The 15352-nt window shown below is 32.5% G+C and overlaps 1 protein-coding gene across 3 annotated transcripts; it reads right to left on the bottom strand.

The window, feature by feature from the left end:
• Positions 1-389: 389 nt before the first annotated feature.
• On the bottom strand, positions 390-14447 carry LOC126674889 (LEAF RUST 10 DISEASE-RESISTANCE LOCUS RECEPTOR-LIKE PROTEIN KINASE-like 1.1). Of its 3 annotated transcripts, none has more exons than XM_050369415.2 (4): positions 13619-14447; positions 2510-2548; positions 2161-2415; positions 390-2078 (listed from the first exon to the last, which is right to left on the bottom strand). In XM_050369415.2, the coding sequence occupies exons 1-4, from the start codon at positions 14427-14429 to the stop codon at positions 1102-1104; spliced, it is 2082 nt and encodes a 693-aa protein (XP_050225372.1). In that variant the 5' UTR covers positions 14430-14447; the 3' UTR covers positions 390-1101. The 3 variants fall into 3 exon arrangements, with proteins under 3 accessions (XP_050225372.1, XP_050225373.1, XP_050225375.1); XM_050369416.2 differs by lacking the exon at positions 13619-14447 and adding an exon at positions 4386-5232; XM_050369418.2 differs by lacking the exon at positions 13619-14447 and adding an exon at positions 2692-4365.
• Positions 14448-15352: the final 905 nt, after the last annotated feature.

Genomic DNA, 15352 nt, shown 5'->3' with positions numbered 1-15352 from the left:
GGCCCGGCTATTTTGGTTTGGGTTTGTACTTAGTTTTTCATTAATTCTGGCCGAACCCCTGAGTCTATATTAAGTTAACTGTTTTTACATGTGGGTTTGGACTTTTATTATAAGTTAATCAAATTTACACAGGTCTAAAGAAGATGGCCCGAGTCCGTATAATAAATCTTATTCATGAGTTGGACTGGGGTAATGAATATTAGACCCAAACTGAGACTGGGCCGATCTTGTGCTTGCATGTAAAATAGTCGAGGTTTAATCCGAACTTGTCCATGCCGAGCCCATGATCAAGTATGTATTATAACATATCTTGACATGAGATGCGACACTTATTACATTAGATCAGATGTGTTATGCATTTCTGTAGGAGTTAAGAAGAATAGAAAGAATGAAAAAACAAAACTGCTGTTACTTTTACATGATCAGAGAATTGAGTTTTACTCTTCTTTGTTTCTGTTACAAATGAAGATTTCTTATTTTGTGGACAACATAATTCAGATTTAGAATATGGACATTGGGATAATATAACTAGGGTTAATTTCTAAAAAAATCACGAACTTTACACGAAGTTTCATTTTAATCATGAACTTTAAAAGTTGTCATTTAAAGGCACGAACTTTCATTTTGTTTCAAATCTATCGCCAAAGTAAAATCCGATGTATTTTATCGAACAAAAAATTCCTAATCCTATATACTATAACTAAAAGATAATAAGATTTAATGTCGATTTATAATTTGGGTCTTTCATTAATGATTTATTAAAGAATTTAGTCAACAAAAATACACTGAAATGATAGATTTGAAATAAAATGAAAGTTTGTGCCTTTAAATGGCAACTTTTAAAGGTCATGATTAAAATGAAATTTCGTGTAAAGTTCGTGATTTTTTTAGGAATTAACCCATATAACTATTACCTCTGCTTACTATATACACTCCCTTAAACATTGTCTACTGATGCTGTACCTTGTTGATTTATCTCTATGAACAACAAGAGAAACTAAGAGTTTGATACTTGATAAAACTAATTTCAATCTGATACTGAATGTTAATCACACCCTCGTCACCCTTTTCGAAAAATAAGCAGAATGGAGGTAGAAATCTTCAACTGCTGATATTAAGTGTAGTAGAGCAACTACTAGTACTAGCCCATGGAGCAGTTACGGTGTTTGGTGAAGGCGGCGGCATTTTCATTTCTTTCAACAGTGAAGCCTCATCGCAACATGTTGGTGAATGTTGTGACAGCATATGTGCTGGTGTTTCATTATTGCCATCTCGCACCTCTTCCGGATTATCTTTATGTTCGATTTGTTGTAATTCCTCCAGAACTTCATCCATTGATGGTCTCAGTTCTTTATCTTGTTGCAAACATCTAAATGCTAACTCTGCTACCAAGATTGTCATTCTTTTGACTTCTTCATCCGACTTATATCCAAAAGACGGATCAATCAACTCGTCGAATTCACATTTTTGAATCTTGTTCACTGCTAAGTTAGCCAGATTGATCTCGTGTCTGTGCCTGCTAATATCAACAGCAGGCATTGATGTAATCAGTTCAACCAACACAACTCCGAAGCTATAGACATCACTTTTATCTGTAAGCTGATAACATTGATGATACTCCGGATCGACGTAGCCTGGAGTACCTTGCGGGGCTGTTGAGACATGAGTAACATCGGTAGGGAACAGCCTGGAGAGGCCGAAATCAGCAACTTTCACACAGAAGTTATTGTCAAGAAGAATATTATTAGTTTTGACATCACGATGTATGATATCCGAAGCATGAAGGTAAGCCAACGCAGTCGCTGTTTCTATTGCTATGCTCATTCGATTAGGCCATGTTAGCGGACTAGACTTCGCCCTATCACCATGGAGATGATCAGCAACCGTTCCATTAGGAATGTATTCATATACAAGTAGGAGCTCACGGCTGCGACGCGAAGTGCATCCATAAAGAGTAACGAGATTTTTGTGGCGCAGACGTGTGAGGATTTCAATTTCGTTCATGAATTGTTCGACCCTTCGGTAGTTGTGCTCATACAGACGCTTGACTGCAACCTCTCGTCCATCTTTGAGCTTACCTGGTTTGAACACATCAATGTGAGCTCATCTACTCTAACTTATATAATTTATCATCAGAAATACTAATATTATCCTCCTTACCATGATAGACAGTTCCGAACCCTCCATCTCCGAGCTCCTTTTTTCTGTCAAAACTACTAGTGGCTTTTTCGAGTTCAGTGTAGGAGAATAGGGGAATGCCGAAGTAGACACCGCCGTCTTCTACATCTGATCTCGAGGACATATTGGAAAAGGAATTTGATGATATGAAGTTTGAGGAAGAATTTATTCTCTTCTTTAAGCGATTCCTGAATATGTAAAGGGACGACAATAAGGCTAGTAATCCAATGCCTCCACCTGAAAAGGCAGAATAAGAACTTATGGTTGAAAATCTCTAGTATTGTTTAAAAAAAAAAGCAAGAAGCAGAGGAAATTCAGCCGTTGATTTTACCTAATCCTAAGCCCAGCTTCAATCCCCGTCTGTTCGTTTCTGCAACAGAATTACAAAAGAATCACAACGTCAACATTGCATAATCAACATCTTTAACCTCAAAGATTAGTTTATAATATGAGTTCATTTCAACAGAATTGTTAGAACATAGCATACAGAGGAAATATCTTCCTTTGAAATACCTTTTACTTTTAAGTTAGCACAATAGAAATTTCCCTTGCCATCAACCTTACAATCTCCTCCTCCATAATGACAGTTTATACAAGAACGAGATACACGAACTTCGAGTGTAAAGTTAGCAGTTAGCTGTTCAAATATGTCTCTGTTAGTTCCATCTCGATGCATGGGAAGCTGAATAAGCGAACACTGAGGTGGAAGACTCGGTAAATTTTCTTGTTTACGAGTATAATAGATGCTCGAGTTAGTGCAACCTTTGTACTCTAATAAGGAAGGATCACTGGTCATGAGCTTGTGGTTGCATTTGAACAATGTCAGATTTGGATTGATCCAAAAAGTGAGAGAAGGTGAGCTAGGTAGACTAAAATTATTGAGATTTTCGCAGTCACGAGACTGCAATTGATTTGAGAAATTCTCGTCGTGAATATCGATAGTATTCGACTGGAAGATATTTCTCACTTCATACCATCTTCCTTCCTTCTGCAACTGTATCTTCTTTATATCGTGGTCGCTATCGCAGCCATCCACCGTTAAGAGACCGCAATGTGCAGAACGGTTTCTTGTAGTGAAGGGGAACTTAAGTTCGCCGAGCTTCTTCCCACAAGAAAATCTCGGGCAGCCTTGAGGAGGTTCCGTTTCTTGAGCGGAGTACAATCCAAGGTGACACAGAAAGAAAAAGAAGAGTAATAGAGCAAAATTCGCCATGCAAAATTCGCCAAGAAACAATTTCTTTTAGTAAAATATTAAGGTGGTCAACTGCTTATGTTTTCTTTTTTATGAATTTGTCTTTACAATATATATTAAACTGTTCTATTTTTCTAACACGGCAGTTGACTTAGAAATTTGACAAAGTGGAGTGAGAAATTTGGAGAATTTTCTACCAATTTTGTACAATTTTGACAACTATAGGTTTGATTGTGAAACTTCCGGCTACGAGAAAAACGTTCCTGCCACTAAATTATGTCGGTGAAAACCATTTTGTGTATTTAGAAACTTTGATCATTCAACTACTTTACAGTAACTTCCTTGTAATGAAACAATAATTTAGTGGAGTGACCCAGCTTTGGCATGGCATACTTTTCTAAATGGTCCAACAAGTTATGAACAGTTTAGTGGACAAAATAGATACAAAAATTGGTGGGATGCGAATAGACCCTAATGGAGGGGTCACTGGGACACAGAAACTTATCTTAGGGTCATTATCCTCCGTTAGAACATTCAGAACCGAAAGAACAGAAATGAAAGTCTACAAAGAATTAGAAGTGTGCATTTCGTGTTTCTCGGTTCGGTATATGGGGAAAAAGGTAACACGCAATCGGTTTTGGAAGTAAATATAAACCGAACTAAGTTAGAATGGTAAGTTCTGTTCAGTTCGGTTCGATTTAGTTGCCTTTATATATAATAAGGAAACTGAACTGACTATTTACGTTGTAGTTTGATTTTTTAGTTGGTTCGGTTTGATGCATTTCCTATCCTATAATGTGTAGATAGCCCACTAATAGGACTAATATGGACTGACTTAAATTTCCTAGCTAGTGATGAGTAGCTAATGACATAAATTTCATGTCTAGACCGATTACTCTTACATCAGTGAACTCCGCCGTTTATGGATAGCGGAGTTATTGTGAGAAAGATACATGGAAATCCGGTCTAAGCAAGAAATTTTTCGAGAAATAATATGTTGGAAACAAACACTTACCATCATTGCAGTGTTTGGTATGAGATGATCCATCAGGACAGTAACACAAACCATTTTTATCTTCAAATCCACAATTTCCTCCGCTTTTCCGACACTCAGAACAATCAAATCCTAACCCCATCCACTTCAAAGTAAATCCATTCTTCAACAATTGCTTGTAATCGACCTCTATTACAGTTTGGTTTATATCCTTTTCCTCCAATTGAACCGGAGCAACAGCTACAGATTCACAAGCACTTCTGTTCCAACTAACATCCTCATCTCCAGAAACCAACGCTATAAACGACTCATTTTTGGCTGTAGCATTACAACTAACTCTAGATACCGTATAATTCGCAGAAATCATGTTGTTGCAGTTGTAAAAAAACACAATATCAGCATGGTAAGGACTAAAGTAGACGGAAGATCGATCAAAAGAGTAGTTCTTGCTAGGCATAGGACAAGTTGAGTTAAAAACTTGAACATCAACTAACCGAAACGACTGGCTTTCGTAATTGATCTCTTTAAGGATGTAGTGAGCTCTAGATGTCCGATAGATAGGGTTATGATCGACGCAACGAATATCAAACCCCCGATGACCGCAACTTTCTGTTTCGTTGTTGAGTATATAGAACGGAAAGCTTATGTTTGGACCGTTACCGCAATTCTTAGGCTTACAGGTTTCATATTTTGATTCTGCTGATAGAACTGGTTCTACTAAAATGGTGGAGCAGATGAAAGAAGTAAAGAAGAAGATACTCAGAGCCATAAGATTAGAGATTTCTAGCTAAGAAATTTCAGAATCAGTATCCCATTAGTGGTTAGTTTTTTGTTTCAGTCTGGTGGATGTTTCAGAATGAATTGAATAGTTTTAAAATTCAACCAACTTTCATATAAAAAATAATTACAGTCAACTTGTATTACATAACTATAGATTATTTTATTTTAATTTATTCCTTCTAAATTAAAGGTATGCATATATTTTAAGATGTTTGTTGGTCTGTACTTTCTTATTAAATTTCTATTTAAAACAGTATTTTAAGAACCGAACCGTACCGATTAGTTCAACATGTTCAACCATGAACCGAGATCAGTACATTTTTTTCTCAAAGACTGGAAATACAATTTAAAATCTTTGAATCGGAAAAAATTATAGAAACTGAAAATTATTGAACCGGCTAAATCGAAAAAAATCATTGGGTTCTTTATTTACTAGTGAGAAGAATTTGATCCAACAATCATTTATTTAGTATAATAAACCAATGATAGCAACAAGTATGAGATTATTTAATTTTTCTAGTGGGATATTAATTTAAAAACATTTTTTTCAACTATATTAATTTTTATTTTTTAATAAATGTGAAAGTTAGACTAGACTCGCAGTATGCAACCAAGAAAAGAAGGCTTCGGAGCTTATAACTATTCCAACTTGAGTTGAATAATTCACAAATTTAATACATTTATTATGTTGTCCTTAATGGACCAGGCAAAACGAAACGAAAAAATTATATAAATTTAATATTCGGTCGCATTAAGTAGAAGATGATATTTAATTGTCTAGGATTGTTTAAGAAAATTCATTGATTAAAAATAATTAAAATTCGAGCTGTACAAAGAAAATATATTAAGACAATTGCTGTTATTGCAAGCAGCTTTCATATGGACCTCTTTGTACCCTTCTTATTTAAAATTAGAGATAACTTGTGTACTTAGTTTTGGTTTGGCATATCAATTAGGAGAAGTAATAAATAAATGTTTATTTGTTTTAAATTATTTTTTTATCAATTCATAAATAACTTTTCACAAAATCCAATATTTTAGCCCTTTAATCTAAAAATTGTGAGGAAAAAAAACATTATCCTAATTTAAGAATAAAAAATTTAAAAAACCATAAACTGATTTAAAAAAGACGTGCCAAATGATTTTAACATGTTTGGATAATATCGATCAATACTTATACATTAAATTATTTGGTAAGTAATAAGTAGTTAAAATAACACGATAAAAAAATTATTCGAGGTTTTTTTTTTCACTTGTATGATATACATGGATTAATATTTACGCTAAATCCATCCTAAATTTCTTGTACTATTGTTTTTTTTTTATTTCATTTGGTCTTTTACAAATATTTTATATTTCAGTGATTTTCTAACTATTTATTTTACGTATATGTGAGTCTTTTAGGCATAAAGCGTTGTCGTTTCATGCAATTCAAGCGACAATGGTTTTTTATAGTTTCTTCCACAAAAGGACTATACGTGTATACACATATAGTTAAGGGATGATTTAAATGTATTTTTTTATTGCGATTTTATGATTGGTTTAACCTAAAATCTATGTGTAGGAAATTTCATCTATTATGCATTGAATGCATTTTCATGTATGTCAAAAGTAGAGGGTTTACAATTTGTCACCTAAGCTAGATAAGTAGTTTGAATAATTTGCCACCCATTAAACTAAGGCTATATGGCCTATTTTGAGGTCGCTAAATTATAAGATTCTGATTTATCAGATCCTTCATATTCTATTTGACTTTCACAGGTTTTTAAACTTTCACTTTTTGCTTCATTGAGTCCTTAAATGAAGATCCACTTTAGGACCACTTAAGGACTTAATGAACTAAAAAGTGAAAGTTTAAGGGGCCAATGAACCAAATGAGATTCATGTAAGATTCAATAAACCAAAAAGTGAAATTACAAGGACCTGAGAAAGCCGAATAGAAAATGAGGGACCCGATAAACCAAAATCGTATATTTTAGGAACCCCGAAATGGATTTAGCCTTAAATTAACACACTATTTATAACCCATTGGATGATAATTTTTTTAAAAACTACGCTATGTGGTACTGCCTCATTATATTAACACACTACTTATAACTCCCATTGGATGAAAAAAACATCTATTCTAAATTACGCTATGTGGTACTGACTTATTAAAAAAATCTTACCAAGGAAAATCCAATGGGATCAAAATTTTAGTTATGGAAAAAGAGTACAACTCGTAATTTCTCCCCTATCGCAATATAGACAATTCTTCATTTATTTTGTAGATGGCGCACTCTAATATTTTGAACATGTTTTTCGAATATTTTATAAGAAGTGCATTGGTGAAGAGATGAGATGCATTGTTCTTTGATTGAACACACTCGATGCCAATTTTTTTGAATCTTTATGAGTTTTTGAGTGTATGGGAAGAATCTTGGATGTATATGTTTAGTTAGGTCACTCTTGACCTATTTTTCTTTGATTTGTGAAATACATTCAACCTTATCTTCATATAAGATGGTTAGACTTTTATAGATTGAAAAACCACAATGTTTAAATATGTTGTGTTATTGAGACGTGCCACTTATATTGCTTACTCGCTTCATGCAACATAATAAGTTAATTATAATTTGAGGAAGTCTCCACGAGTATATATATATTTGTCTGAACGCCAAGAAATTGCAATACATCCTCCAATACTTTGAGATCCCATTTTACGAGGATCATGCAAATAATCTGCATCTTTATCACCAATTAACTCTTGTTTTGAGTTAGAATAAAATAAACTAAAATCATCACTTTCACGAAGATAATATAATATATACATGATTCCATTCCGATATATATCTCTTATGCAAGCTAAACTTAATCTTGCTAATAAATTGATTGAAAAGGATATGTCAGGACGAGTACAATTAGCAACATACTAAATATTGTGCTTGCACTGAGGTATGATATTTTAGTATCAAGAGTCTTTCTATTTTCTTCACAAGGAAGAAATTGATATTTTTCAACAATAAGTGATAGAACAACCATTGAAGTAGTAAAAGGATTGTCTTCATCCATACTAAAACGTCTTAAGATATTTTCTATATAATTTAACTTATGTACTAATACGCCATTATCAAATTTCATTGTATGAATTTTAGAACTCTAATGGGTTTATCTTGATATTCTATATCATACGTTCAATTTGTAAACTAAGACAAATTGAACGTATACATAATGGCATATTAGTACATGATAGGAGAATATGTTTCATTATAATCAATTACAGGTTTTTAAAAAAAAGCCTTAAACCACATGTCTACCTTCATATTTTATGATTTTATTTTTCTCATTTCGTTTTCATACAAAGACTCATTTGTAACTTACTGGTTTCACATATTTAAATGCGAGGACAAAAAATCCAAACACATTTCTCCTGTTGAGAGAATCTAATTTATTTTGCATATTGTCTCTCTGTTTATTCCAATTATGTCTATTTTGACATTCAATGTCTTTCTATTTATTCCAATCATGTCTATTTTGACATTCAATGACCGATCTTGGTTTGGGGTCCTCATTTCCATCTAAGATATCACATGCAACAAAGTAAGAGAAAATTTCATTACCATTTTTATATTTTATCTCGATTCCAAACTTTCCTTGTACTATGTAGTAATTTGAGATTTTTTTGTCAAACTTATTTATGTCCTCTTCTAGGGTATTTCCTTATCTTAGGTTTCTTCAAAAATACCCTTCTCTTTGTTAGTAATATTTAATTGCTTCTTATCTTTCTCAAGTAGTGGGAATACTTCTCCGTTGAAATGACAATAAAAAAAATGTATTATAACGACATCACTTATTAATGGTTCAAGATACATGATAATGGACGTTAACACATAGTCAACATATATTTCCAACCTCCTTCGAGGGACCTATTTTTATGCATTGTGATAGCACGATTGACATATATACAATATAACCAAAAATCTAAGGTGGGAAATATTTGGTTCTTGACCAAATTTTTATTATAATGGAGAGTGTTCATGATATTCGTTGGATCTAACATGAATTAGTTATGCAGCATGTAATATAACATGTCCTGATATAGATATAGGTAGCTTGGTTCTACTAATTGGTGGTCCTAGAAGTAAGTTGAAACGCTTAATCAATGACTCGACTAAACCACTTTCATCCACTTTTGTCCCTTCTATCTTTCCTTCTACATATTTTCCTGAACTTCGAAGATCTATTAGAATTCCTCAATTACCAAAAAACTTAACAAATTGTTATAGTTCTTTACCTCAATATCTTTCTAAACACTCTACTTCCCCACATCATATTTCTGCTGTCTTATTAATGACAAACTTTTTTCATCTCAAAAATCCTTCATTATGAGCATCAATTTGGAAACTGAATCTCAAACATACAATCAGGCAAGCAAGCATGAATGCTGGAAACATGCCATGACTTTTGAAGAGGCCTTAGAGACTAACAATACCTGTCAGATTACATATTTACCTTTAGGCAAATCTTCTATTTGATGCAAATGAGTTTTTAAACTCAAGTACAAATCTGATGGCTCTATAGACAAATGCAAAACCATATTAGTGGCAAAAGGTTACACTCAAAGGGAAGGACTTGATTTTACAAACACATTTTCTCCACTTGCCAAGATGACAAGTATTAGAACCTTACTTGCTCTAGCAGCAAAACGAAATTGGTATATTCATCAATTAGACATAAACAATGCCTTCTTGCATGGAGATCTCAATGTGGAAGTGTGTATGTAGTTACCTCCTAGTTTTAAAGGATCACCTGATAAAGTTTGTAAATTGTAAAAATTCTTATATGGCCTTAAGCAAGCTAGAAAATAGTGGCATTTCAAGTTAACTTTTGCATTACTGCATATTAGTTTTAAACAAGCAGCTTTTGATCCTTCTCTCTTCATCAAACACATTGAATCCTCCTTTATTGCCCTTATTATTTATGAAGATGATGTTATTTTGGCAAGTACTTCTCTCACCGAAATTGATTGCATCAAGTCCTATCTTCATAAGGAATTCAGTATCAATGATTTAGGCACTTTGAAGTATTTTCTGCAATTAGAAGTTGCTAGATCAACTTCTGCTATTCATATTTCTTAGAGAAAACATGCTCATGACTTTCTTAAAGATAGTGGTTTCGTGGATTCCAAACCTGCTCTTTCTCCTTTGGTATCATCTAGTAGGCTTTTGAAAGATTATCAAGTTTCGCTTCCTTATAACAATGCATACAGACAGCTCATTGGCATGCTGTTGTATTTGTGTACCACGAGACTTGATCTATCTTTTTCCATTCAACAACTTTCACAATTCCTTGATTGCCCTACTAATGCTCATGAAGCTATTGCTCACAGGGTTTTGAGATATATAAAAGGAACTCCAGGTCAAGGTTTTTTTCTTTCTTCTTCTGCTGATCTCAAACTAACAACATTTACAAATGCTAACTGGGCTACTTGCCCTGATACAAGGAGATCAATTTTAGGATTTTGTGTCTTCTTAGGTACTTCATTATTGTCTTGGAAGTCCAAGAAGCAAAATACTATTTCCAGATCTAGCTCAAAAGCAGAATATAGAGCCCTTGGTGCTTTAACATGTGAATTACAATGGAAGACTTACCTGTTTCATGATTTACAGGTTCCTATTTCCTTCTTTGTTCAAATCTATTGCGACAATAATTCTGCTATTCAACTTGCTTTGAATCCTGTTTTCCATGAAAGATCAAAACATATAGAGATTGATTGTCATCTCATTTGAGAGAAAATCAACTCTGGTTTGGTTCATTTGCTGCCTATTTGTACTTCTTCTCAATTGGCAGATTGTTTGATAAAGACTCTTCCTCATACTTCCTTCCGATCTGCTATTTCCAAGCTGAACCTCTCCAAATGTATACATGTCTCATCTTGAAGGGGGGGGGGGGGTGACATCATATTAGCTTCAAATTCAAGTCATTTGTCCAGGTCAGCAAAACAATTATTTTAGTCTGGGTCAGGAAGGTTGTTACATGCTGCTACAACACGTGATGCTGATGTAATCAACAAGCATTTCTTGTGTTTTCTTCTAGCTTTAGCTTGTATAAACATAGCTCACAAGAGCAGTTATCATTTTTTAACAAATATTATTGATATTCAATCAATAAAGATTCTCTCAAGTTTGAGTTCTTGTTAGCCACCACCATCAAACCACAAGAAAATTAATTTTGATATTCGTTAAGTAACATGGAGAATGTAGTTGGTCTAGACATTTATATCAAAAATAGCTCAGATCAGGTTGTGGTGTCAGCATGTAAGAGATCCCCTTTGAGACTCTAAAATATAATGAAGCATTAGCTATTTTTCACGGCCTCTTGATAGCCCGTGATTGTTCATTGCACAAAGTCATAGTTAGTGGCATAGCCAGAGAATTTAATTAGAGGAAGCGAATTATAAAAATAAACTTCTAATCGGCGATTTTTTTATACCGATGAATTTAAAATCAAAAATCTCTTTACAAAGAAATTTAAGTTTCTGACCAAGTCTGACCAGGACCGTGCAGGCCCCGCCAGTGGTCACAGTTGAAAGTGATTCTTGTTCGGCGGTTGCTCAAATTCAGTGTCGTATAATTGAAAACTTTATACTTAATCTTAGTCTAGTTGGATAGTGTTAGCTTTTGTTATACTATTAAAAATGGAACTAACCGGTTCATATTCGTACGCAATGAGCTCCTAATATATAAGCTTAACTTTTTCATTTTAATTTTATTGTTGGTAGCAAGAAAAATGATGATTTCGTTAAGAGGGTGTCAACCTAGTTGAGATGTTCGGGTGCGATTCCTAAATCTGGACTCCAAAATTTAAAAAAAAAATATAAGTTGATCAGGTGATTATGAAAGATGTTTCTAAACAGATGTACCATTGAAAATGTATCTTTGTTTGATTGAGCAATGAAAAAGTTAATCTTATTCTGATAAAAAAATTGGTACATTGTTTTTGTTCTATTTTTAAATTTTTAACGAATTCAACTTTTTTTGCGATAAAATTAGGGTATGATATTAACTTATTATTAGTGTTTTTAAAAAATTATTTTTAGAAAAGGCTAGAATTTATATAATATAAATTTCAAATATAAGTACGACTAAAACTAAAAGTACAATTACAAATATAAGGTTGACAATTTGTTAATCAAATATATAATTTGTAATTACATTATATAATATTAATTAAAATTTAAAAATAAAGATGGACAATTATCCACATTTAAATATACGTAGTTTCCTATCTGCTTATTTTTTTTAATAATTTTTTTTTAAATTATTTGTATTATAATGTTAGAAGAATTTTATAATGTTAGGATAACATGGCATGTTAAGTTTCATAATTCTGAATCTCTGAAAACCCCACTCTACCGATTATCGTGCTAAGTAGAGAGACAATTTTTTTGACCCTGTACTTTCTTTTTGATGAATAATTCAAAATATACTTATTTAAATTTATTTATAAATTATATTGGTTGACAAAATATTTATTCCAAATAATTTAAATTTTATGAGTGCTAACCAAATCAGGTAATTAAATTGTCAAAAAATCTATATAATTTTAAATTATGAATTGAAAGTAACTTCAATACGAATATAAAATTTTAATGCAAATATCTAAATGTAATCATATTCAACATTTTCTGGAGCATTAATATTTTTTTGGTGTTCATATTGGCATGAAGTCTCATGACTTGGCGTTCATTTTGGGTGGTGAGACTCACCTAGACAGGTTTTCATTTTTGACCTTAATCTATGGACATAACAAGGCCACCACAAAATATACCACTTGCATAGCCTTATCCGACCTCCAAAATTTAACCCACTAGAGGTTGAAAATGATTGGAGGAATTTAAAAATAATAATTAGCGTTCGAGCCTCGCCAAATAAATTAATTATTTAATGTTTTATTATACTAGTTTTAATTGAAAATTTTACAGTTTAATTCTTCAAATTTGCCCCAATTAAAATAATTGTATATACAAAATACAATGAGTATGTATTTATTAGCAGTTTAAGTTTAATGTACATTTGTGCAAATGATAAGTTAAAAATAATGATATTTATGAACGAAGTCTAATCTAAGAGTTCAAACTTTTGAGGAGATTGATTATTTGATACATGCATTATCTCTCAAGTCTCAATATATCTAAATAGCTAGTTCACAGTAAAACAATTCATACTTTAATGATCTACTTTTGTCTCTAAGAACTTTTAAATTTCTAACGGTTAGAGTCGCAATCGGATCATAATTCGACGGTATAAAGTTCGTCTCTAAATGTTTCACAAAAACTCACTAATCCGAGTTAAAACTCCTAGTAATTCATCAATATTCATAAAATTCTACTAACTAATTCATCTTCAATTATATGTAAAAAATAAACTATATTTCTTCACTAAAAAATTCATAAAATAATAATAAAAAAATGCAAAAAGAAGAAGAAATCAAACCTGGATTGCAATCCCAAGCATGAGGCCGATCAGTGCAATAACACTTAAAATGATAAGTCTTATTATCAAATCCACATTTGCCTCCACTATCTTCACACATACTACAATTACTTGCAATCCAATCCACCACAAATCCCCTCTCCAACATTTTCCCAACCCCATCACTCACATCTCCATCACCGTCCACGTGTACCCTAACTCCCTCATCACACGCCTCCGATGCATTCCCCACCATTCGATCATTCTCAGCCAATTTTAAAGTCGGTCCATCTTCACTGCCTATCAAACATTCAACCTCGTAGTTCACCAGCTCACTGTTCCTGTTACCTAACAGCGTTTTATTACACTTATAGAACAAGAACACTCCGGTCTGGTTCGAAGCTAGCCGGAAACGATCCTCCGGTAACGTTAGATTTCCAAACGGAGGTGTACAAGTTCTTGTTGTATCGAAAACTGCCGTGTTTGAGATACGGAGAGTCTGAGTTTTGTAAGAGATATGATGAATTATATAATCTAAACCCTGTAACTTGATAATCGGACGGCTGTTATTGCAAGAGAGGCTGAATCCAGGGTAGCCACAGAAGGATTCTTGCTGATCTTGAATGTAGAACGGGAACGTAATATTTTGGCCGTCGCCGCAGTTGCTTGGATTGCAAGCTAGGTATTTGGGATCTATAGATATGGCTTTTCTAGTAAGAAGAAAAAAAAGAATGAAAAGATTTAATAAAGGAGAATAGGGTAAGTTTTGGTTCATTTTGGGATGTTGGTAATGGAAGAAAGAGAAGTAGCTAGAGAGATAAATGATGATCATGATATTTGTATTCGTTATGGGTATTAAATTTAGAATAGAAATTATAAAATATGATCCATATATGCATAAAAAGTTTATTATTATTATGCTAATGATATTGGGTCCACAGTTCCCGTGCAAAATCTTTCATAATTAACATGAGTTGTGGTGATAGTTATTTAACTTCTAAAATATGCTAAATTTATGGAGAAAAGAGAGTTGAATAATTATTTTATGTCAATATGAATGTATATGGGCTTAATACATAGTTTAACCCCTGAACTTTGTATCCTTTTACTCATCTAATCTCTAAAGTTAACGTGTATCCTATCGAACCTTTCAACTTGTTAAATAATCCTTTTTACCCCTGAAATGGAAATCGAGTCCCAAACGCGCTGACGTGGCAAAAGACCTTTGACCGGGCTGTCAGCTCGTTTGCCACATCACCAAAAATATAACGGTTAATACATCGTTTGATCCCTGAATTTATACTAATTTACCTATTTGTTGGTTAGCCCATCACACCTCTAAACTTATTAAATTATCATTCTTAACCATGAACTTGAGAGTTTTAAATTTATTTTAATTTACATTTTATTTTTAATATATATTTAGTTTAATTAATAATTACTAATAAAAAATACTATTTTTCCAAACTTTGTAAACTATTTGTTTAAACGATACCGTTTATTTTGTATATATTATCAATTCTAATAAAACTCAATAAAAAATAGTTATAATTTATTAAATAATTATTTTTATTTAATTTAATATTTATTTTGCAAAAGACGAGATAAAATATGAATGATCAGGTGAGACTTGTTAAATAAATATTATATAAAAAAATAATAATAAAAATTAATTAAAAATAAAATAAAATAAATATTAAATTAAATGAAAATAATTACTATATAAGGTATAACTATTTTTCATTAAAATTTTAT

This window comes from Mercurialis annua, linkage group LG3 (assembly GCF_937616625.2).
Source record: "Mercurialis annua linkage group LG3, ddMerAnnu1.2, whole genome shotgun sequence".
Taxonomy (NCBI): Eukaryota; Viridiplantae; Streptophyta; class Magnoliopsida; order Malpighiales; family Euphorbiaceae; genus Mercurialis; species Mercurialis annua.
Note: the sequence above shows the minus strand (reverse complement) of the source record. Positions and strands in the feature narration are given on the sequence as shown.